At 34.2% G+C, this 22,099-nt stretch overlaps 2 protein-coding genes across 3 annotated transcripts in view; one reads left to right on the top strand and one right to left on the bottom strand.

Moving 5' to 3' along the window:
* On the top strand, positions 1–20,123 carry tesca (tescalcin a). Of its 2 annotated transcripts, XM_059336306.1 has the most exons (8): positions 1–136; positions 3,818–3,887; positions 5,045–5,125; positions 7,306–7,445; positions 14,786–14,847; positions 18,502–18,609; positions 18,698–18,745; positions 18,831–20,123. In XM_059336306.1, exons 1-8 carry the CDS (start codon positions 70–72, stop codon positions 18,921–18,923), a joined length of 669 nt encoding a protein of 222 aa, XP_059192289.1. In that variant the 5' UTR covers positions 1–69; the 3' UTR covers positions 18,924–20,123. The 2 variants fall into 2 exon arrangements, with proteins under 2 accessions (XP_059192289.1, XP_059192286.1); XM_059336303.1 differs by lacking the exon at positions 1–136 and having other exon boundaries at positions 3,344–3,887.
* A 95-nt stretch (positions 20,124–20,218) lies between these two features.
* The window catches only part of fbxw8 (F-box and WD repeat domain containing 8), a 40,813-nt gene continuing 38,932 nt past the window's right edge, over positions 20,219–22,099 (bottom strand). The window contains exon 11 of the mRNA XM_059336298.1: positions 20,219–20,632. Coding sequence (XP_059192281.1) covers positions 20,467–20,632 — 166 coding nt within the window. The 3' untranslated portion in view covers positions 20,219–20,466. The remainder of the gene's footprint in view (positions 20,633–22,099) is intronic.

Raw genomic sequence — 22,099 nt, 5'->3', positions numbered from 1 at the left:
CGGCGGCGCAGGAAAGTTGAGCCAGTCGGACCAGATTATGCGCCCTGACGCACCGGTGGAACAGCAGCGATGGGAGCTTCGCAGACGCGCTCCGAGAGCCACAACAAGTACCAGGACCTGATGACTAAAACTGGATGTAAGTAGGCAAAAACCTCTCAAGTTACTTTTATACTCGAAACATTATAACTGCGCATTCAGTGCAAAGCTTTGTTTAGTTGAAAAGGTGTGTAAATCCGGCGGCGGTGACACATTTGGCAAGGAAATGAAAGGTGATACAGATGACAGGACAAATAAAAACCTGATTACTGTACCAGCGTGTGACAGGACGTTTTTTACGACTATTAATACATTTTTAGAAAGTGAAATCCCGCGTAGATAAATAAACGAGGTCAATTCAAATCGGAAACGCCACACAGAGAACCATAAATGACTGCTATTATAATAAATGACACAAACATTGACTTGTGGATACTTTGCATGTAAAAAAAAAAAAAAAAGTTATGTTTCTAGTATTGCACCAATAATTCTAACACACCTTATTTGTCGTCCTGTACCTCTTCCCTCCTGTATGTGTGTGTACAAGTTAGATAAAGAAATGAAACAAAAAGCAGACAGAAACAGCAGAAGTGTGTAGATCTATTTTTAGAATCGGCAGGAACATGAAATGTTTGCATGCAGTGGCATGCAGAGTTTGAGTAGCGAGGATCAGTTCTGCACCCCACACTGAGCCCAACGTTATTGATTCTGTATGAGAGAGACTTTGAACTATTTTATTGGCTTCATTTCCTCAAGGTGGGGCATTGACCCCTTTACCTCTCTGAGCTCAGGGAGGGATTGTTCTTCAGACTCTGATGAAATATTTCATTGCACTCACAAGCTGATACTTGTTACAGCTCAAACCACATTCTGTTGTTGTTTGTTTTCTGTCATATTTGGCTAAGCGGTCCATGTAATTGTAGTTAACCCTTTATCAGGCAAATAACTATATTTGGTAACTTCAGTTAATATTTCGAGAAAAAAGTTGCAAATTTACTAGATTAAAGTGGCAAATCTACAAGAAAAAAAGTTGCAGATTTATGAGAAAAAAGTGGGGAAAAAAAGCAACTTTTTTCTCCCAGATTCACCACTTTAAATCTCGTAAATCTGCACATTTTTTTCTCGTAGATTTGCCACTTTAAACTCATAAAGTTTTTTCTCAAAATATTATTTTCGTAGGTTTTTTTTACACATTCTGGCAGTATGTAATATCCTCCAATATTCTCTAGGGTTGAAATTTGGAATTTGCAAGTATTTCAGTGAGTGCCCTATTAAGGGTTATCCCTCTGGAGTCTATCTATTCATTGGAAATACACTGAGCATGTTTTATTTACAGTAATAACTTTATTTATATATCATATGTTGACAAGCTGAGAAAGCTAGTTAAAAGTTCAACCATAGGAGCTTTCACACAGTGTGACATTTATGTTTCTAGACCATTTTTAAAATTTGAATCTTCCTTTCTACAATGAAAACTATTACTTTTTTTTTTTTTAAAATGATGGTGCATTTCCATAGAAACCTGTGTCTTTTATGCATATTTTGGGTTCCTGCAAGCTTTATACTTTAGTTGTAACAGGCATTAAAATGAACAAGAAACTGAAGAAAACAATGGATTGCACTGTAAAAAATGTTTGTAGAAATTACAGTAAAACACTGTCAAATTGCATGAGAAATTGGGTGTAAAATTAAAAATTGCATATCACCGTAGTAGACACTTTTAATAACCGTAAAACAAGGAATAGTACAAAACTTTTGAGTTTTCAGTTAAAATTAATGGAGAAATACATTGAAAAAAATTGGAGTGACATTTACTTAAAAAAAAAGCTAGGCAAGTTTTTGTTAGGAAAGCTAGGAAAGTGTTACCACTTATTTATTTTTTATGAAAATACAAGTAAATTGCAGATTCACTGATGTCCCTCAATTACATTTTAATAACTAAAAAGAATGTTTTATAGTTTTATTATTTGTTATTTTTATGCTGTTTTTATGTGTATAAAAAGAAAAGAAATGGTACATTTCCATAGAAACCTGTGTCTTTTGTGCATATTTTGGGTTCCTGGCAGCTTTACACTTTTAATTTTTTTTAAAAAGAAGAAAAAACTGACTGATAGCCAAGTTTGTGTGGAGAAAAAGGAGCCATGCATGTGATGTAAGGACAGACTGAAAGATGCTGAACAGAGACAGAAATTGCATAGGAAGTTGACAAATTTGAACCAATATCTCCTGGACTTCAGAGGTTTAATCTTGTGTAGCATCTGCATCTGTTGTCTGCACATGTAATAGAGTCACCACCCACTCTTAGCCTCATGCAGAAACAAGTTTGTTGTTGTCTGTCAAGACAGTCTCTGCACATACACGCTCCACTCAGAAGCTACAGTAGCTACTGCAAACATCCACTCTGCAGCCTCCGGTAAAGGGAAAAAAAAAGGTCAAAATAAACACAAGTGTTTGCCGAAACAATTGAAAATGCCAAACCCGCCTTGATATGGGAACAGGTGGAGCCAGATTAAGTTGTGTACTCCTTTCAGTGTGTGGTCACTAGTCCACACAGTGAGTTAATGATTCAGAGAATCCTTTAAAAAGGCATAAAAAGACAATCCCAGTAGAACACTGGGTGATTGCTGTGCCATTAAACTGATAGTAAGGCTGCACCTGATCAGTTTAACCCTCAGGAGTCCATCTATTTATTGAAAATACACACGTTTTATTTACAGTAATAACTTTATTTATATGTGATATGTAGACAAGCTGAGAAAGCCAGTTGAAAGTTCAATCATAGGAGCTTTCACAGTGTGCCATTTATGTTTCTAGACCATTTTTAACCCATAAGAATGTTCATGTATGTTTTCTCAAGTACATAAGTGTGTTTTTCAGTGTTCTACAGCTACAGGAGCTTGTTGAGATGCCCTCAAATGAGGCAGTGTTATTTATATTTATTTATTATTTATTTATTATTATTTTGTTACTTAAAACAAATCTGAAATGGAATTTGTTGTCTAACAGCACTATTGATGTCACAATTTTAATATATGTTGTGGAGATGCAAAGAAAAAGGCAAATTTGTGTTTTTGTTAGCAGAAAATGTGTCTAGTTTATCATTCAAAAATGTTAGTTTATCATTCAAAAATGAGAAATATCATAGACATAAATACCATAAACGCCCAATGTAAATATCATAAATGTGTTCTATGTTGTTCACTTGGTCTGTTGTATATCCCCCATAGGTTAAAATATGATTTTCTTCCTACAATGAAAACTACTATTATTTTTCATTTACATGCAAATAGACTGTTTTTTAGTTTTATTATTTATTACTTGTTCTGCTGCTTTTGTGTGTATAAATGGTTAAAAAAAGGTACATTTCTATAGACACCTGTGTCTTTTGTTTGTATTTTCGGCAGCTTTATACTTTAATTAAAATAAAATGAAAAATCTGACTGATAGCCAAGTTTGTGTAGAGAAAAAGGAGCCATGCATGTGATGTAAGGACAGACTGAAAGATGCTAAAGAGAGACAGAAATAAATGCATAGGAAGTTGATACATTTGAACCAAAATCTGCTGGACTTCAGAGTTTTAATAAAAATAAGTCTGTTTAATTACAACCCAGTGTGCTGCTAAAAGAAAATCAAGAAATGAGTGATTGTATCTTATTTAAGAAGAAGAATCTTGTGTTTATTTTCATGTTTGACGTCCCTAAAAAACTATTTAAGGAGTGCAAGATGTGTAATAATTGTGGTGAATCATTGACATACTTCCCTGTTGTTTTCTTCTTTTCAGTTTCACTGGAGCAGATTAAAAACCTTCACAAACGATTCCAGCAGCTGAGTGGGAATGAAGAGACAATAAGGTAAAATGTTTAAAAGCAAATCTGAACATGTGGCAAAGCTCTGCTCGCCAGCTGCATATGGTTTTTAATGGAAACCATTCGGCTTTTGCTTTCACCATTAAAGATGAAATGCCACCTGCGTGGTGGTTGGAGAGATAAATTGTGGGAATTTCTGGCATCTTCAGCACAAACGCAAATGAGCAACATATGGTGGTGACACACACGGGTTTAACCCTCTGGAGTCCACGACTTCTTCATGACTAGAAAAAAAGACCAATGACCAAAAAATACACAAAATGACTAGAAAAAAAGACACAAAATGACCATAAAAGACACAGAAGACACAAAATGACAAAAAAGAGACAAAATTGCCAAAAAAAAAAGACACAACAGACACAAAATGACCTAAAAAGACACAACAAAAGACACAAAATGACCAAAAAAAGACACAACAGACACAAAATGACAAAAAAAAGACATAAAAAAACTGAAAAAAGACACAACTAAAGAAATAAAATTACCAAAAAAGACACAACAACAGACACAAAATGACCAAAAAAGACACAAAATGACAAAAAAGACAAAAAAAATGAAAAAAGACACAACTAAAGACATAAAATGACAAAAAAAAGACACAAAATGACACAAAATGACCAAAAAAGACACAAAATGACAAAGAAAGACACAAAATAACTAAAAAAAGACACAACAAAAGACACAAAATGACCAAAAAAGACACAAAAAATGAAAAAAGACACAACTAAAGACACAAAATGACAAAAAAGACACAAAATATAAAAAAAAAGACACAAAACGACCAAAAAAAGACACGAAAAGACATGAAAAGGATTAAAAAATGGACAAAATAGTCCAAGACTTAGTTTGAGAGTTAACTAACACACACACAAACACATTACGCAAATCCAATATGTTGTGTCAGGCACACATGTCAGGCACACAGAGCTGACGTACTGCACACACACACTCATTCATGTGTAAACACACATAAAACTGTCAGAGTGGCATGCTGGTAGTGATAGAGCACAAGTTCCTTCCCTTTAAAAAGAAACAGGGAACAAATGTTGAACCTAGCAGGTGTTTATTTACACATTACCTCCAGACAGAGTTACTGTGCATTACTTCCCATAAATAATGGACTTTCTCTTGTCGCACTGCAGTAGAGAAAACTTGGACAGCATACCGGCGCTCGCCAACAACCCAATCAGAAAGCAGATTATTGAAGCGTTCTTTGATAAAAGGTGAGTGGAGTCACATCACACCACTCTGTCTGTCCATCCTGAGGCTTATGGCCATTTTATCAGATTGCATTAGCACTTTAATGATATAGTTTTGCATATATTCAAAACACTTTCATAACCAAACCCCTTCTATATAATCTGTGAAAAGTAAAACATCTACTAGACACATGTTTGGTATTTGGTATTTTCTCAGCACAACTTCAACATGATCTGACAATTATTTTTTTCACTTTTACCCACTTTATTAACATATTGAGCCCAAAAATACACAAAAATCATGAAATCTGAAATAAAATTATACTATTTATGACAATAAAAACTACAAACATGCTCAATTAACTGTTTCGTACCTGAAAATGTAAACATAGGTTGCAAATATGAACATATAAAGGTAAAATTCAAATATAATAAAACTATCCACACGAAAATTACCATAAAAACAAGTTTATTTATAGGAACAGTGTTAGATGATTAGACCCCTTTTTTTTTCAATTTTGAGAAAATACCACGCCTGCCACGTCCCATCCTACTTTTACACTTAATATTAAATATAAGATATCAGCCTATATCTGCTGTCACTATGATAGCAGTTTCCTCCTGTTTCCTCCACAAGCAGAAATGAAATTCTCTATGTACTTTTTATTATGAGTCTCATACTATAAATTAAATCTTTATTTAAGGGAATGGTTTCACATTATGGAAAATATGCTTATTTCCTTCCTTGCTGAGAGTTAGCTCCTTTCTCTACATTAGCCTAAATGGTTAACTTCTGCCAGCAACAAATTAGCTTAGCTTAGCATAAATACTGAAAATGAGAGGAAACAGCTAGCAAGCTCACCACAACTTGTTTTAACACTTTTATTTTTGTAAAAATGAAACAAACTAGATGTAACATTAAACAACAAGATGTAACATGTTCACTAGTGATCTTAAATAGGGCTGTAAATGGGGACATATTGTCAGCAGGAAATTAGCATAGCTTAGCATAAAGACTGAAAACAGGAAACAGAGAGCTAGCTGACCACAACTTGTTGTTTTTTTACAATTTTGTTTTTGTTAAAATTAAACAAACAAGATGTTACATGTTCAGTAGTGATCTTAAGTAGTAAATGGGGAGCTATTGCCAACAGCAAGTTAGCGTAGCTTTGCATAAAGACTAAGAAAGAAAACAGAGGGCTAGCTAACCACAACTTGTTTTTTGCACTTTTGTTTTTGTAAAAATTAAACAAACAAGATGTAACATGTTCACTTGTGAAGTTAAGTAGTGCTGTAAATAGGAATTTGTGCTTCCAGTCTAATGCTGAATTAAGCTAACTATCTGCTAGCAGCATGTTAGCTTCATATTTAGCTTACAGACACAAGAGTGGTTCTATTCCTTTAAAGGGCTAATTTATCTGTGTCTCCTGCCATTGAATAAGTGTAGTGAGCAATCCTTACTATAAAAGTATTTCTATTAGCATTTGTTTAAAGTATGGGACGAGGCGGGCTAATTGATGAGCTAATTGATGGATGGATAGTTGTAAATTTATAGTTTTATGTTGCATTAACCCCAGGAATGTTTAGCCAGGTTTAATTAAACTCATGAGTGTTTAGTGCTTTGCCTCTATTTGTTTAGCTAAATGAAAACAATTCCATTCAAACATGAGCAGAAGAAAGTACCTTTATTGCATTTAGATGGCTGATAATGTGGATTTTTATTCTTCATCCAAATTAAATGCGGTGCGGTTTGTGGAAAACAAAATATGTACCCTAATCTGTCCATTACCAAAAGGAAACAACATCTAACAGAGTGTTTTATGGATGTAAAGAGACAGTTGACATTTAAAACTGGCTTTGGGAAGCCAACAGGGCTAACCACAAAACTGACTGCCCAATAAACAAGCTGTTTGTGAGTCCATGTGACTTGTCTTCACAAGCAAACAAGTCATGTGCAAAGTGAGAAAATAAAGGGACCAAGTGCAAAAATATATCAGGACTTTAGAAAATAAAATAAAAAAGGTTGTCATGAGCTGAAGATCCAAAAATCATACTTTTAAAGCAAATATCAAGACTTGAATTGATCGATTTAGAACTTGGAAACTTTAGAAAATAGTGATGTTGGTGTCTTCTTTCAAAAAGCCACGTTGGGTGAATTTTAAATTCTGATGTCTAAATGTATATTTCCTCTCTCTCTGACCCAGGAACCAGCATCAGGATGAGGTGGGCTCCTCTCAGGAGATTTGCTTCGAGCAGTTCCTCATGGTCATGTCCCATTTCCGGCCTCCAACCTTGAAGACGACGGATGAGGAGAGGGAAGCTATGAGAAAAGAGAAGCTTCGCTGTAAGACACTGCACTTCATTTTAATAACGGTTAGGTAGACAGAACCAGATTTACCTGTTGGTTTAGATTCTCAGCCGTAGGAGCAGTCTAGGACTAAAGGTTAAAGGCTACGCTGCAAGAACTGAGACATTTGTTCTTGACAAGAACAAGTTTCTCTGTTCTTGCGAATCATCTGGGCGGAACTTTTTTCTTGTGTTGTGTCCGAGAACTATTGTGTGATTGGTCAGAAATTTTAATTTGACGTGTGCTGCAGTGGGAGTATGGAGTTAGATTTGTGCCAAAATGTTCAAACAACACTTTTTCAAATTCAAACAAAAAAAATATTAATCAAAATATCAAATACAAAATTTAAACAAAAACAAACAAACACAAAATTTAAACAAAAACAAGCCAAAAAAAATATTAATCAAAATATAAAATACAAAATTTAAACAAAAACAAAACAAACACAACATTTAAACAAAAACAAGCAAAAGAAATATTAATCAAAATATCAAATACAAAATTTAAACAAAAACAAACAAACAAACACAAAATTTAAACAAAAACAAGCAAACACAAAATGAATGAAAAAGAATCACAAATGCAAAACCAGTAGCAAACAAGCAAAAAAACAGTTATTCAAAGGCTTCTTTTGCAATTACACAAATAATTTGATTGCAAGTTTTGATTTTTAGTTTGAATTTTGCTTTTGGATTTTTTGATTAATATTTTTTTGTTTGAATTTGAAAAAGTGTTGTTTGAACTCTTTGGCACAAATCTAACTCCATATATGGGAGGGGCCAATGACGACTTCCCAGGAGTTCTGCACTTGAGTGTCTCGTGAAGTATTCATTGTCCTGGCCAAAACTAACTTTTTTCTTGTTCTTGCCAACTCAAGAAACAGAACTATGTATTATCCTTTAGCCTTAAGCAGGGGTCTCAAACTCAAATTACCTGGGGGCCGCTGGGGGCAGTATCAAAATGACCAAATAAGACACAAAATTACTAAAATAAGACACAAAATGACAGGAAAAAAAATACTTACAAAAGACACAAAATTACCAAAAAAAGACACAAAATTACTAAAAAAAAAGACACAAAAATCCTGAAAAAACACTAAATTACTTAAAAAAAAGACACAAAATAACAAAAAGACACAGAACTACCAAAAAAGACACAAAATTATTAAAAAAGACACAAAATTACCCCAAAAAAGACAAAGAATTACCAAAGAGATGTGACCCCAAAAAGACACAAAATGACCAAAAAAGACACAAAATTACTAAAATAAGACACAAAATGACAGAAAAAATACTTACAAAAGACACAAAATGACCAAAAAAGACACAAAATTATTAAGAAAAGACACAAAATTATTTAAAAAAAAGACACAAAATTAAAGGAACCTTACACACACAACACTGAAAGTGCCATTCATATAAAACTCACATTAAACTTTCATATCAAGGTGAGGGCCACAAAATATCGTCACGAGGGCCGCGAGTTTGGCCTTAAGTCTTCCGTGTTTTATTTACGTGTGCCACAAGGACAAAATACCAGTAAAAATGGTGCAACACTCAGTGGAGATAACAAATCAGTGTTGTGGGTTTCTTATTTCAATCAGCGCTGACAGTCCATGAAGAGTGTGATGATTTATAGCTGCATGGTGCCACCGGACCCCTCCCTCCATGTAAAACCGTCACACTGAGAGGCTTGGAGGTATTGACGGTTTGGCTGGGAGCAGAAACGGAGCAGCAGCTTCACAACCCAGACTGCCACAAGTGGAATGGGATCATTTGTCGCCACAGAGTCGTGACCCAAATTCAACCACGGATATTATTATATCATTAGATTATAACCAGTTTCCAGGAAGTATTTCTGGATTAAGTAATGCACATTTTACATTACGTTAGGGAAGGAGTGTCACACATGTGCAGATGAAAGTCGCCTGTTAACAAGGCGGGATTAACAACTGGCCAAATTAGCAACCAACCAAGGCCTGGTTCCCTGCACAGGCACAAGCATAGACTGTATAAATAATGGATGTAGTCACCGTGAGGTCACCCGTTGGTTTGTGGACTGTCCGTTGGAAGCATAGACATATATATGAGTTGAGTTCAGCGTTACACTCGTCGCCATCTTGTTTCCGATACGGGGAGCAGACCATATTTGGACTGTGGAGGAGGAGAGGGATCTGATCACTGACTACAGCCTCTCTACACCTCAACCTGACTGAGAGAAGTCACTGCTAATTCATGTTAGCATTAGCTGGAGCATTAACTGGATATTAGTTTTGGCTAGCAAAATACAAAAAACAAAATGTACGTTACTTACCTCAGAAAACTGAACAGCGACTCCTTGGAGTGTCTGTTAGTCCAACCAAACGCTGAACAAGACATTTTTAGTGAACAAAACTGAAAATACTTAAAATATTTAACTGAAAATACAGTGAAAGGGTCAAAGTTATGAGAGCAAACTGCTAAATGTCCTTTTTTACATCTATATAACATTATATATAACTTTACTGACATGTTGCCGTGGATACGCATTGTTCTGCTTCTCTCCTCATAACGGCTCGCCTTGTCAGTGACCTGTCAATCAAAGGTAGCCACGCCCCAAATCATACAAATCTTTATAATCTATTTTCTTCTAAATGGGGCCATTATTAGAACTATTTACATCAAATTATCTTGAAGAAGATTTTTTAATAGCAATTAAAACCATATTGTTGTCCTAAAAAAAATTCTGAGGTAATAAATCAAGTGAGAAGTTTTCTCAATTTGCACTGAAATGGATGGACAGAAATGTTTTTGCAGCCACACTTTTTCGGTAGAATGCAGCTTAAGGCACTTCCTGGTTTGCCTCCCTGCTCAGAACAGGAGGTTGCCGCCTAGGCATAAGGCATATTTCTGAGCTAGATAGATAAGTAGATAGATAAGTAATTAAGAAGATAGGGACCCTAAGAAAATGCTCAGATCAGTAAATGCTGAACTGATGTCGTACACATTCCTGAACACATTTGTTTACTCAAATTAAAGCAAATAAAGTGGTCAGAAGCCATCGTCTCTGTCGCTGTAAAATATAATTTGGGTATGTCCTCTGTTGCCCTTTGATTGGCTTAATAATAGATCCCATTCAAACACATTCAAATCACTTAGTTTAAAGCTTTTACTTGTTTATACACTTGAGATTACCTCACCCAAAGCTTATGACAGAGTGCTTAGCTGCACGTACACAGAGGAAACAAGATAAAAACAAGATTTGCAGTGTTAAGTGCAGGTGCGAGGAGTGCTAATTTTTTACCTAAGGGCGTCCAAGCAGGTAAATCTGGCCATGCATAATCACTAGTTAGTCAACTTATTTGTTGAAGGTGAGGTGTGTCTCTAATTGTAGCCACGGCCCTTTCTGACAGTGCAAAAAAATGTTTTTACCTTTTGGATTGTAGAGAGTGACTGAGGGATTCTTTCTTGCTCTTTTCCTCTTTTGATTTGCATGATTTTATTTTTAGTTGTGTGTGCAGCGTGTTGTGCAGTTCTGTGTAAAATAACAACTGTGAACCTGAAAAAAGCCTTTACTGTCTACTGGAATGTCAACAAACCTGCCATTTCATGTTTTAGATCACTGAAACTGTTGTTGTTGTGACAGTTATTCACAAGACCAAGAAAAATTTGATTTCTATTTGATTAAAGGGGGATTTGTTTTGCAGACGTAAACGTAAACGATGTAAAAAAAAGTCTGCTGTCAGTAGTGAATAAGTTCATCTAGTGCTGGTATCAAAAAGTAAAATTCTTTAAAATGCCTAAAAATGTAAAAAAAAATCTTGATCTATATCTATAAAAATGTATCTATATTAGAGCATCATATGGCCAGAAATGACAGAAAAACACCGTATTATGAGATGTCGAAAAATGACCCCCTCAAAAAAAAAAGTCATACTATGGCATGTCGTTTTTTGTCAAAAATGGTCAAATCTTAAAATTACTAAAAATTCTTAAAATGGGTCAATTATAGTCTGTTGATACATATTAGAGCATAATATAGTGAGAAATGATAGAAAAACACCATATTATGGGATGTCCAAAAATTACCCCCTCAAAAAAAAGTCATACCATAGCATGTCTTTTTTTTTTTGTCAAAAATGGTCAATTTTAAAAATGCCTTAAAATGCTTGAAATGGGTCAATTATAGTCTGTTGATACATATTAGAGCATAATATGGTACATATTACATAACTTTTACCTTTTGGATTGTAAAAAGAGTGACTGAGGGATTGTTTCTTGCTCTTTTCCTCTTTTGATTTGCATGTTTTTATTTTTAGTTGTGTGTGCAGCGTGTTGTGCAGTTCTGTGTAAAATCAAAAACAACCGTGAACCTGAAAAAAGCCTTTACTGTCTCTACTGGAATGTCAACAAACCTGCCATTTCATGTTTTAGATCACTGAAACGGTTTCACCAGTTATTCACAAGAAATACAGACCAAGAAACTCAAATCTTTTACTAAATTTGGTTTCTATTTGATTAAAGAGGGATTTGTTTTGCAGACGTAAACAAGTGTATAAAAACCGCTGATGTCAGCAGTGAATAAGTTCATCTAGTACTGTACTTTTTGAGGAACTTGTTCTTTACTTCTTTGCTACTACAATTCAAAGTAAATACTGTTCTTTTACTGCAAACAGTTATTTCTCAGCTATGGTTGCTTTTATTAAAAGCTTACACAACTTATGATAAAAAAAATACAATGCATTGTTAAAGATTAAACCAGCCGTTTCTGACCTTTTGGACTTGTGACCTGTTATTAAAAAAAGAGGAGAAAAAAAAAGAAGTATCATCTGTGAATAGTCAGCACTTAATTTCCAGTACAGGATATGAATACTACTTCCACTTCCTCTGCCAAAAATGTGTTTACTGTAGTATTTGCTTATTCTCTACTCTGTTGTTTAACGCTGCTAAAGGAAATGTCAGGGGAAAAGAGAAGGTAGATTAATTTTAGATTAATTCTCAAAACCTCTTAGAAAAAGTGGAGTTATGATTTAAGATTTATAAAAAAGAACACAAAGGCAATGTGCTCTCCAGAAGATAAGCTGCTTTTTTCATTTTTTTTTAATTAGGTGATTTTTTAAAGAACATTACTAAAAGTTTAGACCAGGGGTCTCAAACTCAAATTACCTAGGGGCCGCTGGAGGCAGTATCAAAATGACCAAAAAAAGACACAAAATGACTAAAAAAAGACACAAAATGACAGAAAAAAACTAAATTACTTAAAAAAGACACAAAGTGACCAAAAAAAGGCACAAAATTTAAAAAAAAGACACAAAATGACGGAAAAAAACTAAATTAATTTAAAAAAGAAACAAAATGACCCAAAAAAGACACAGAATTTCGAAAAAAGACACAAAATTATTTTAAAAAGACACAAAATTACTAAAAAAAAAAGAAACAAAATGACCAAAAGAAGACACAGAATTTCCAAAAAATTCACAAAATTATAAAAAAAAGACACAACATTATTATTTTTAAAAAAGACACAAAATTACAAAAAATGACACAAAATTACCCAAAAAAAGTCATTAAAGGGACCTTCCACACACAACACAGTAAAGTGCCATTCATATAACACTCACATTAAACTTTCATATCAAGGTGGGGGCCACAAAATATCGTCACAAGGGCTGCAATTGGCCCGCCGGCCGCGAGTTTGAGACCCATGCTGTGCTCTATCTTTATTATCAAAACTAACCATCACATCGCCGCGAGTTTGAGAGATATTTTTTATTGGTGGGATTAAAAACAAAGCACAAAGGTTTTGATAAGGGAGATAAGATATCGAAACAGACAAGGCTTGTAGTGTTCTCTGGTAATTAAGACTGATCATGACCAGTGATTTATTTCCACACAAACCATTTATCTGAGTTGTGTTCCTCTGTTGTGTTAGAATGTCTTTTTGTTTCTCTCCCTGCTCTCACAATGATAAATGTCTACTTCAGGATCTTTTTTTAAATGTGACATTAAAAGTAGAACAGTCAAAATGTCACTGGTTGTTTCCCGAAGGAAGTAAATTGGTGTTTTCCCTTGTTAGCATGAAGCATTGACACGGGGCTGAATCTGGTAAATGTCACTGTGAAGGAAAGAAGTGACATTTTAGAGGCTGTTTGTTGCCTCAGAGTGATTCTTTACATTCAGCAGTGGAGGTTCTGATGTGGCCTGAAGGCCTAATTATTATCTCTGCATCTCAACATTCCTCTAATCACAGCTTCCTCTGGTCTAGTCATAATAGCCTGTCTTATTGTTAGTTTTTTGATGACAGAAATTTCCTTAGAAATCACACTAACCTAAACTCTTCCGCTACATGCATGACACAGACAATGAGGGCACAATAACTCTGGTGGGGTACAGGAAGTTCTTAAAATGGGTCAATTATAGTCTGTTGATACTTGTGGTAGTATAGATCGTCCAAAAATAGTGACTATATTATTAAATAACACCATATTATGTGATGTCAAAAATTACCCCCTCAAAAAAAAAGTCATACTATAGCATATCCATTTTTGTCAAAAATGGTCAAATTTTGAAATGCCTAAAAATGCTTAAAATGGGTCAATTATAGTTTGTTTATGCATGTTATTTATGCAGAAATTAAAGAATAAAAACATATAAACGGATGTTATATTAGAGCATCATGTGGCCAGAAATGACAGGAAAAACACCATATTATGGGATGTCCAAAAATGACCCTCTCGCATGTCGTTTTTTGTCAAAAATGGTCAAATTTTCAAAATGCCCAAAAATGCTTAAAATGGGTTGATTATAGTTTGTTGATGCATATTATCATGTTATTTATGCAGAAATGAAAGGGAAAAAAACATATAAGAAGATGTCCAAAATTTGGAGAGAAAAAAAAGTCATAGAATATTGTTTTTTGTCAAAAAGTAAAATTCTTTAAAATGCCTAAAAATGTTGCCAGACCAAATGACCCTATTATAGTCTGTTGATCCATATTAGAGCATTATGTGGCCAGAAATGACAGAAAAACACCATATTATGAGATGTCAAAAAATGACACCCTCAAAAAAAAGTCATACTATAGCATGTCGTTTTTTGTCAAAAATGGTCAAATCTTAAAATGACTAAAAATTCTTAAAATGGGTCAATTATAGTCTGTTGATACATATTAGAGCATTACAGAAAATCATCATATAATGGGATATCCAAAAATGACCCCCTCAAAAGTTATTGTCTCTGCATCTTCTAATCACAGCTTCCTCTGGTCTAGTAGTAATAGTCTTTTTTTTTCTTTTTTTTGATGACAGAAATTTCCTTAGAAATCACACTAACCTAAACTCTTCCTCTCTGTCTTCCCAGTCCTGTTCAACATGCATGACACAGACAATGACGGCACAATCACTCTGGTGGAGTACAGGAAGGTAAGAAAACTTCCTCATCTGTCCTTATGCACAAGGTAAAAGGTGTATGTAAACCTGCATTATTTATCAGTCTGGTAATAGTAATAGTATAGATCGTCCTATCAAATACTTTCAATTTAGACTCCACATTATTATCTTTTTTACGACATAAAAAACACCACCTAGAGTCTAAATAAATTTGAAGTAAAAGCAAATTAAAGCAATTAACCCTGAAAAAAAAGCAGTTTCACTAAAAGGTTTTTTGTCAAGTTAAATTAATTTGATTTAGCTCAATTATTCCTAAACATTTAATCCAAATGGCTATAATTTAACGGTTTGATTCTGCAAACTGTCTTTTTAATTTAGAAATCCCTTTCCAAACCACATAAACCAAATTAAGAATTTCAATATGTTATTTCCATGGTCTAGTAGCGTTTAAGCAGAAAATACACCCAGTGTGCTCTCAGTGTCCTTTATAACAACTTTTCCAGTCCAATGTCTGCTTGATGACATGACAAATTTGAGTTGTAGCACTGTAGTTTTTGGATTTGCAAGAGAGTTGTTTATGTTTTGGATTGCCAAAGAAATAACATGTTTGGATTTTAAAAATGGGCGTAGTTCCCCTTTAAGCAATATGTTTTAAATGCCCTCTGCACCCATAGATTTACAGTTTTCTGGCTGATTATATTGCTCAGGTTGAAGCATAATGGAGCTAATCTGGAAATTACACATAGTCACAAAATTCCATGTATTTCCAAAATGATGAGTCTCAAGTTGTCTCACCGAACAGATGCAACAAAGTTAGTTAGGTCACTCAGAGTGAATCAAGCAGTCAGCACACACCCTGCAGGCCTGATGAGTAATAATCAGCCAAACAAGTCAACACACCTTTAAATGTTTTAATTATACTAACTAAGCAAATTTCAAAATGATATGCTTACAGGCTATGACCATTACCATGATCACCGTGCTATTTTAAAACTTTTTTGGCATCATTGGACAAACTTCACCTTTTCTGTTTTTTTTACTTTTTCGACATACTATACAACTGTTTTTTTTAATTTATTTTTGGACATACTATAATATGGTGTTTTTAAAAAATATATATTTTTGGACTAACTATATGATTACCATGATCTCAGGCTATTCTCAAGCTTTTCTTGGCATTTTTAGACAAACTTCACTTTGACCATTTTTTTACTTTTTCAACATGGTGTTTTTTTTGTCTGATTGGTTGTTTTGGTTTTTTTTCCCGTTTTTTTGACATACTATAATATGGTGTTTTCTTGATATTTTTTAAAATAATGTAACATTACCAAAATCAATGACTATTCTAAAACGTTTCTTGGTATTTTTGGACAAACTTCACTTTGACCATTTTTTTTTGACATACTATACTATGGCATTTATTTTCCATTATTTTTCATAATGTGGTGTTTTCTTTACATTTTTAGACATACAATAGTATTACCGTGATGTACGTTCTATTCCAAAGCGTTATTTTGCATTTTTGGACAAACTTCCCTTTGACCATTGGCCTTAATTTGCCCATCTGTGCTAAAGTATGTCCAAAAATGTCAAAAAAGTAATTTTTTTTAAAAGGCCACAAAATGCCAAAAATTGATCTATTATACTCTGTTGATACATATTTCAGCACAATCTCTCCAAAAATTACAGATAAAGACCATATCATAGGGTGTCCAAAAATTGAAAAAAAACAACCCCCATCATGCTATAGTATGACTTTATTTATGACTTTTGAAATTTTAAAATGCTAGAAATGTTTATATTATAGTCTGTTGATACTTGTGGTGGTATAGTTGGTCCAAAATTATCATGTTGTTTTTGGTCAGAAGTGGTCCAATTTGCCTAAAGGTGCTTAAAATGGGTCAATTATAGTCTGTTAATACATATTAGAGCATATTATTTCCAGAAATGACAGAAACACACCATATTATAGGATGTTGAAAATTGACCAGCCTCAAAAAAAGTCATACTATAGCATGTCGTTTTTTGTCAAAAATGGTGCAATTTTAAAATGCCTAAAAATGCTTGAAAAGGGTCAATTACAGTCTGTTAATACATATTAGAGCATAATATTTCCAGAAATGACAGAAAAACACCATATTATGGGATGTCGAAAATTGACCCCCTCAAAGAAAAGTCATACTATAGCATGTCGTTTTTTGTCAAAAATGGTGAAATTTTAAAATGGCTAAAAATGCTTAAAATGGGTCAATTATAGTCTGTTGATACATGTGGTAGTATAGTTTGTCCCAAAAATAATGAAAAAACACCATATAATGGCATGTCCAAAAATGACCCGCTCAAAAAAAGTCATACGATAGCATGTTGTTTTTTGTCAAAAATGGTGAAATTTTAAAATGGCTAAAAATGCTTAAAATGGGTCAATTATAGTCTGTTGATACATATTAGAGCATATTATTTTCAGAAATGATAGAAAAACACCATATTAAAACATACTATTACTATGATCTAGAAGTTAAGTTGAAAAATAACATGAGGCGACACATGGAATCACAGCAAAAACATAATTTCTTTATTTATAAATTACACACACAGGTAGAAATGTCCAAACTCTATCAGTTGTGGCAGTCAGTAAGCCAATAATGCTAGTGTGTTTGCAAAGTTGGCGTCAAAAAAGTTGAAAAAAATGTCAAAAATTGACCCCCTCAAAAAAAAAATCATACTAACAGGCTAACAGTTAGCTCTGTAGCAGTACAGTGTGTATGTGCTAATAGGCTAACAGTTAGCTCTGTAGCAGTACAGTGTGTATGTGCTAACAGGCTAACAGTTAGCTCTGTAGCAGTACAGTGTGTATGTGCTAATAGGCTAACAGTTAGCTCTGTAGCAGTACAGTGATTATGTGCTAATAGGCTAACAGTTAGCTCTGTAGCAGTACAGTGTGTATGTGCTAACAGGCTGACAGTTAGCTCTGTAGCAGTACAGTGTGTATGTGCTAACAGGCTAACAGTTAGCTCTGTAGCAGTACAGTGTGTATGTGCTAATAGACTAACAGTTAGCTCTGTAGCAGTACAGTGTGTATGTGCTAACAGGCTAACAGTTAGCTCTGTAGCAGTACAGTGTGTATGTGCTAATAGGCTAACAGTTAGCTCTGTAGCAGTACAGTGTGTATGTGCTAATAGGCTAACAGTTAGCTCTGTAGCAGTACAGTGTGTATGTGCTAATAGGCTAACAGTTAGCTCTGTAGCAGTACAGTGTGTATGTGCTAACAGGCTAACAGTTAGCTCTGTAACAGTACAGTGTGTATGTGCTAACAGGCTAACAGTTAGCTCTGTAACAGTACAGTGTGTATGTGCTAATAGACTAACAGTTAGCTCTGTAGCAGTACAGTGTGTATGTGCTAATAGGCTAACAGTTAGCTCTGTAGCAGTACAGTGTGTATGTGCTAATAGACTAACAGTTAGCTCTGTAGCAGTACAGTGATTATGTGCTAACAGGCTAACAGTTAGCTCTGTAGCAGTACAGTGTGTATGTGCTAACAGGCTAACAGTTAGCTCTGTAGCAGTACAGTGTGTATGTGCTGCTGCTGCAGGATGTGTTCACTTAGCGATCTCTGAGCGACGGAGAAATTTAATCCATGGAAGTTGCTTCATGAGGGTTTAAAGTTTAACAACATTGTTCTCGCCCCAGGTAGTGGAGGAGCTTCTGTCAAAGAGCGGCGCCATCGGACAGGAAGCTGCCAAGGCGATAGCAGATGCTGCCATGTTGGAAGTGGCGAGCACAAACGTCCCCCACATGGTAACAGAACTCCCCAGAACTAAACTGTTACCATACATTCTCACAGTCACATTTTCTCCAAAGTAACACATCCATTTCTTCATTTCAGGCCCCGGAAGATTTCTATGAAGGAATTACGTTTGAGCATTTTGAACAGGTTTGCACCTTTTTTTTTTAATTTTGGCTTTTATGTCTCTTTTTAACACTTACTTTATTAGCATTTTGTTTTTTTCTGCCAACAGATTTTAAAAGGGCTTGAAATGGAGTCCAGGATGCACATTCGCTTTTTGGATGTAGACACTACAACAATGCGCTGTGGGAAAAAAACCTCTTGAAGTTGTTGTTTTAAAGAAATGTTTATGTTGCTGCTGTTTTTAGCAGAACCACTTTCAGCAGAGTCCTTAAATGGAACGAAACACTTTTTATTGCACTAATATTTTTGGATGGATGGAGGGAAAATAAATCATAGACCTAATAACGTACATTTTTATACAAATTATTAAGACTGACAAGAGAGTGGAAGTATTGGGAAGTCAAAGGACATTTATTACTATTAATAGTTCACTTTGAACTTCTTTTTCAGTTGCAGAATGTTGTTTGAAAGAATTGTGATCTTACAAGTAGCTAGTGTCACATATTTCCCATCTTTTGCCAAATTCCTAATAATTTTATCAGGTTTCAAACTAACACACTACCTCTCTGCATTCTCCTGCTTTTTATACTGCAAATCTTTATGTAACCAGCATGTAATGTGAAGGATTCTTGGTACTTTAGTCAAATAATTTCACATGTTCGATGACATCAGTGGTGCTCAGTGGCTGCTCTGGCTTTTGAGGGTTCTCTGTTATTGCTAACATCCAAAGAGTGAGACTGCAGGCACATACCATTCCTCTGCAGCTCCAGAATAGTTGGAGGTTGAATTTATCTTCTCCTCTGAGACTCTTTGTAACTAACTGCTGCTGTTCTGCCTTGAAAATGCACTATTTTTAACCGCTAGTGAGTAAATCAGACACTTTTCCTGAGATGAATTATTAAGACTTTGTACTGAATTGTATTAATGAACAAAATAAATTAAGAAATGATTATAAAACAGATGCATGTGTATGATTTTCTTTTATGAAAATAATAAATTGCACTATTTTTTAACTGCTAGTGCGTAAATCCAACTCTTTTCCTGAGATTAATTATTAAGACTTTGTACTGAATTGTATTAATGAACAAAATAAATTAAGAAATAATTATAAAAACAGATGCATGTGTATGGTTTTCCTTTAAAAAAAATAATGAATTGCACTATTTTTAACCACTAGTGAGTAAACCCAACACTTTTCCTGAGATTAATTATTAATGAACAAAATAAATTAAGAAATGATTATAAAACAGATGCATGTGTATGATTTTCTTTTAAGAAAATAATAAGTTGCACTATTTTTAACCGGTAGTGAGTAAATCCAACACTTTTCCTGAGATTAATTATTAAGACTTTGTACTGAATTGTATTAATGAACAAAATAAATTAAGAAATGATTATAAAACAGATGCTTGTGTATGATTTTCTTTTAAGAAAATAATGAAAATTGTACCAAAATAATTGAATTTTGTAAATGAGGTAGAAATATCTTTTTTTTTTATTGCTGTAATGATGCACAGGAAGCCAAATATCAATTAAAATAGTATTTGTTTACAATTTTGTGATCCTTTACAACATCTGGTCAGCTTCAACATTGTACAAATACCAACAATTACAGATAAAATACATCAAAAAAGCATGATTTGACAAAGATGAAAAAGGGAAACTAATTAAATAAAAACATACAGTTTGGAGAATCAAACTGATAAATGGTAAAAGTTTCTATTGTCCGTTCAGAAAGCTGTGTGTCAGTGAGACGGATGAGAGCCAGAGAGCCGGTCGTACGGCACGGCCAGCCCGATGTTGTAGTTGTAGCCGGAAGACTCGATGTAGTCGGACCTGCAGATGGGCAGGATGTGGTCCTGAGACAGAGCGTCCTCAGAGAAGTCATAATGGCAGATCACTCCCCTGTGTCTGGAAGTTAAAAACATTTATATGATTAAGGAACTTAAGCAGAGATGGAGCATAAAACTGACAGACTGACATATCTGTTGAACAGCAAAATGCAGCTTTATCATTAAAAATGTCACAATATAGTATGGCGTCAAAATGTCGAAAAATGTCATAGTACAAGTATATTAGTAATTCAGTATTTTTTTAAATGCCTAAAAGTGACCCTATTATAGTGTTAATATATGTTAATATATAATTTATGCAGAGAGAAATGCATTAGAGAAAAGCACCATATTATAGCCCCCCTCAAAAAAGTAATACTATAGCATGTCATTATTGTCAAAAATGGTCAAATCTTAAAATGCCTAAAAATCCTAAAAATGACCCTATTATAGCCTGTTGATCCATATTAGAGCATCATATGGCCAGAAATGACAGAAAAACATCATATTATGAGGTGTCCAAAAATGACCCCCACAAAAAAAAAGTCATACTATAGCATGTCGTTTTTTGTAAAAATTGGTCAAATCTCAGAATGCCTAAAAATAATTTAAATGGCCCAATTATAGTCTGTTGACACATATTAGAGCATAATATGTCCAGAAATGACAGAAACACACCATATTATGAGATGTCCAAAAATGATCCACTCCAAAAAAAGTCATACAAAATGTTGATTTTTGTCAAAAATGGTCCAATTCTAAAATGTCTACAAATGTAAAATATTATCCAATTAAAGTTTGTTGATACCTAATGGAGCATAATTTATGCAGAAATGATAGGAAAACACCATATTATAAGATGTAAAAAATTCGAGGAAGAAAAAAAAGTCTAGTCATACTACAGCATGTAAATTTTGTCAAAAATTGTCAAATTTTAAGAGGACTAAAAATACTTAAAATTGGTCAATTGTAGTCTGTTGATGCAGAAATAAGAGGAAAAACATCATATAATGGGAAGTCCAAAATTTGGAGAGAAATAAAAGTTGTTTTTTATCAAAAAAAGTGTCGTTTTTATTACCTAATACCTAAAACATTTTTTTAGAGGCCCTATTATGGTCTGTGGATACATATTATGAAATCATAATTACCAGAAATTACAGTAAAGGGTTTAAGGGTTACATTGAGTTTGTGGGCATAAATAAAATAAAAATCCACCCGAGAGGAGCAGCAGGTTGGCTGAGAGATGTCGTCCCAATTTAATTTTGAGAAAGTGTAAAAATTATGACAAGCATGAGGCTGCAGGATGAGGCTTCCAGGCATCTCAACAACAGTCCCATTTGTAATAACAAGGTACTCTAATTACTTTGTAAAGAGCAGCAACATATTGCCATTTAAAGGAAATGGGGAAACACATTTTTTCGTTACCTTGAGTAATGTGGGAAGATTTGTAGGACATTTGAAGCTACAGCCCAACCTTAGCTAAGAGGATTAAATACACCTTTAAAGGTCACTGATTAACTGGTTTCTTACAGGAGGTCATGTGTAT

The sequence above is a fragment of the Centropristis striata genome, chromosome 7 (assembly GCF_030273125.1).
Source record: "Centropristis striata isolate RG_2023a ecotype Rhode Island chromosome 7, C.striata_1.0, whole genome shotgun sequence".
NCBI classification, from domain to species: Eukaryota; Metazoa; Chordata; class Actinopteri; order Perciformes; family Serranidae; genus Centropristis; species Centropristis striata.
This window is presented reverse-complemented; position numbering and strand designations above follow the sequence as displayed.

Excerpts from the sequence above, each read along its gene's own strand:
- tesca (XM_059336303.1), top strand. The coding sequence starts at position 3,673 with ATGAGTGATTGTATCTTATTTAAGAAGAAGAATCTTGTGTTTATTTTC. Across the intron at positions 5,126-7,305 it reads GAAGCGTTCTTTGATAAAAG|GAACCAGCATCAGGATGAGG; the intron begins GTGAGTGGAGTC and ends TCTCTGACCCAG. Across the intron at positions 7,446-14,785 it reads GAGAAAAGAGAAGCTTCGCT|TCCTGTTCAACATGCATGAC; the intron begins GTAAGACACTGC and ends CTGTCTTCCCAG.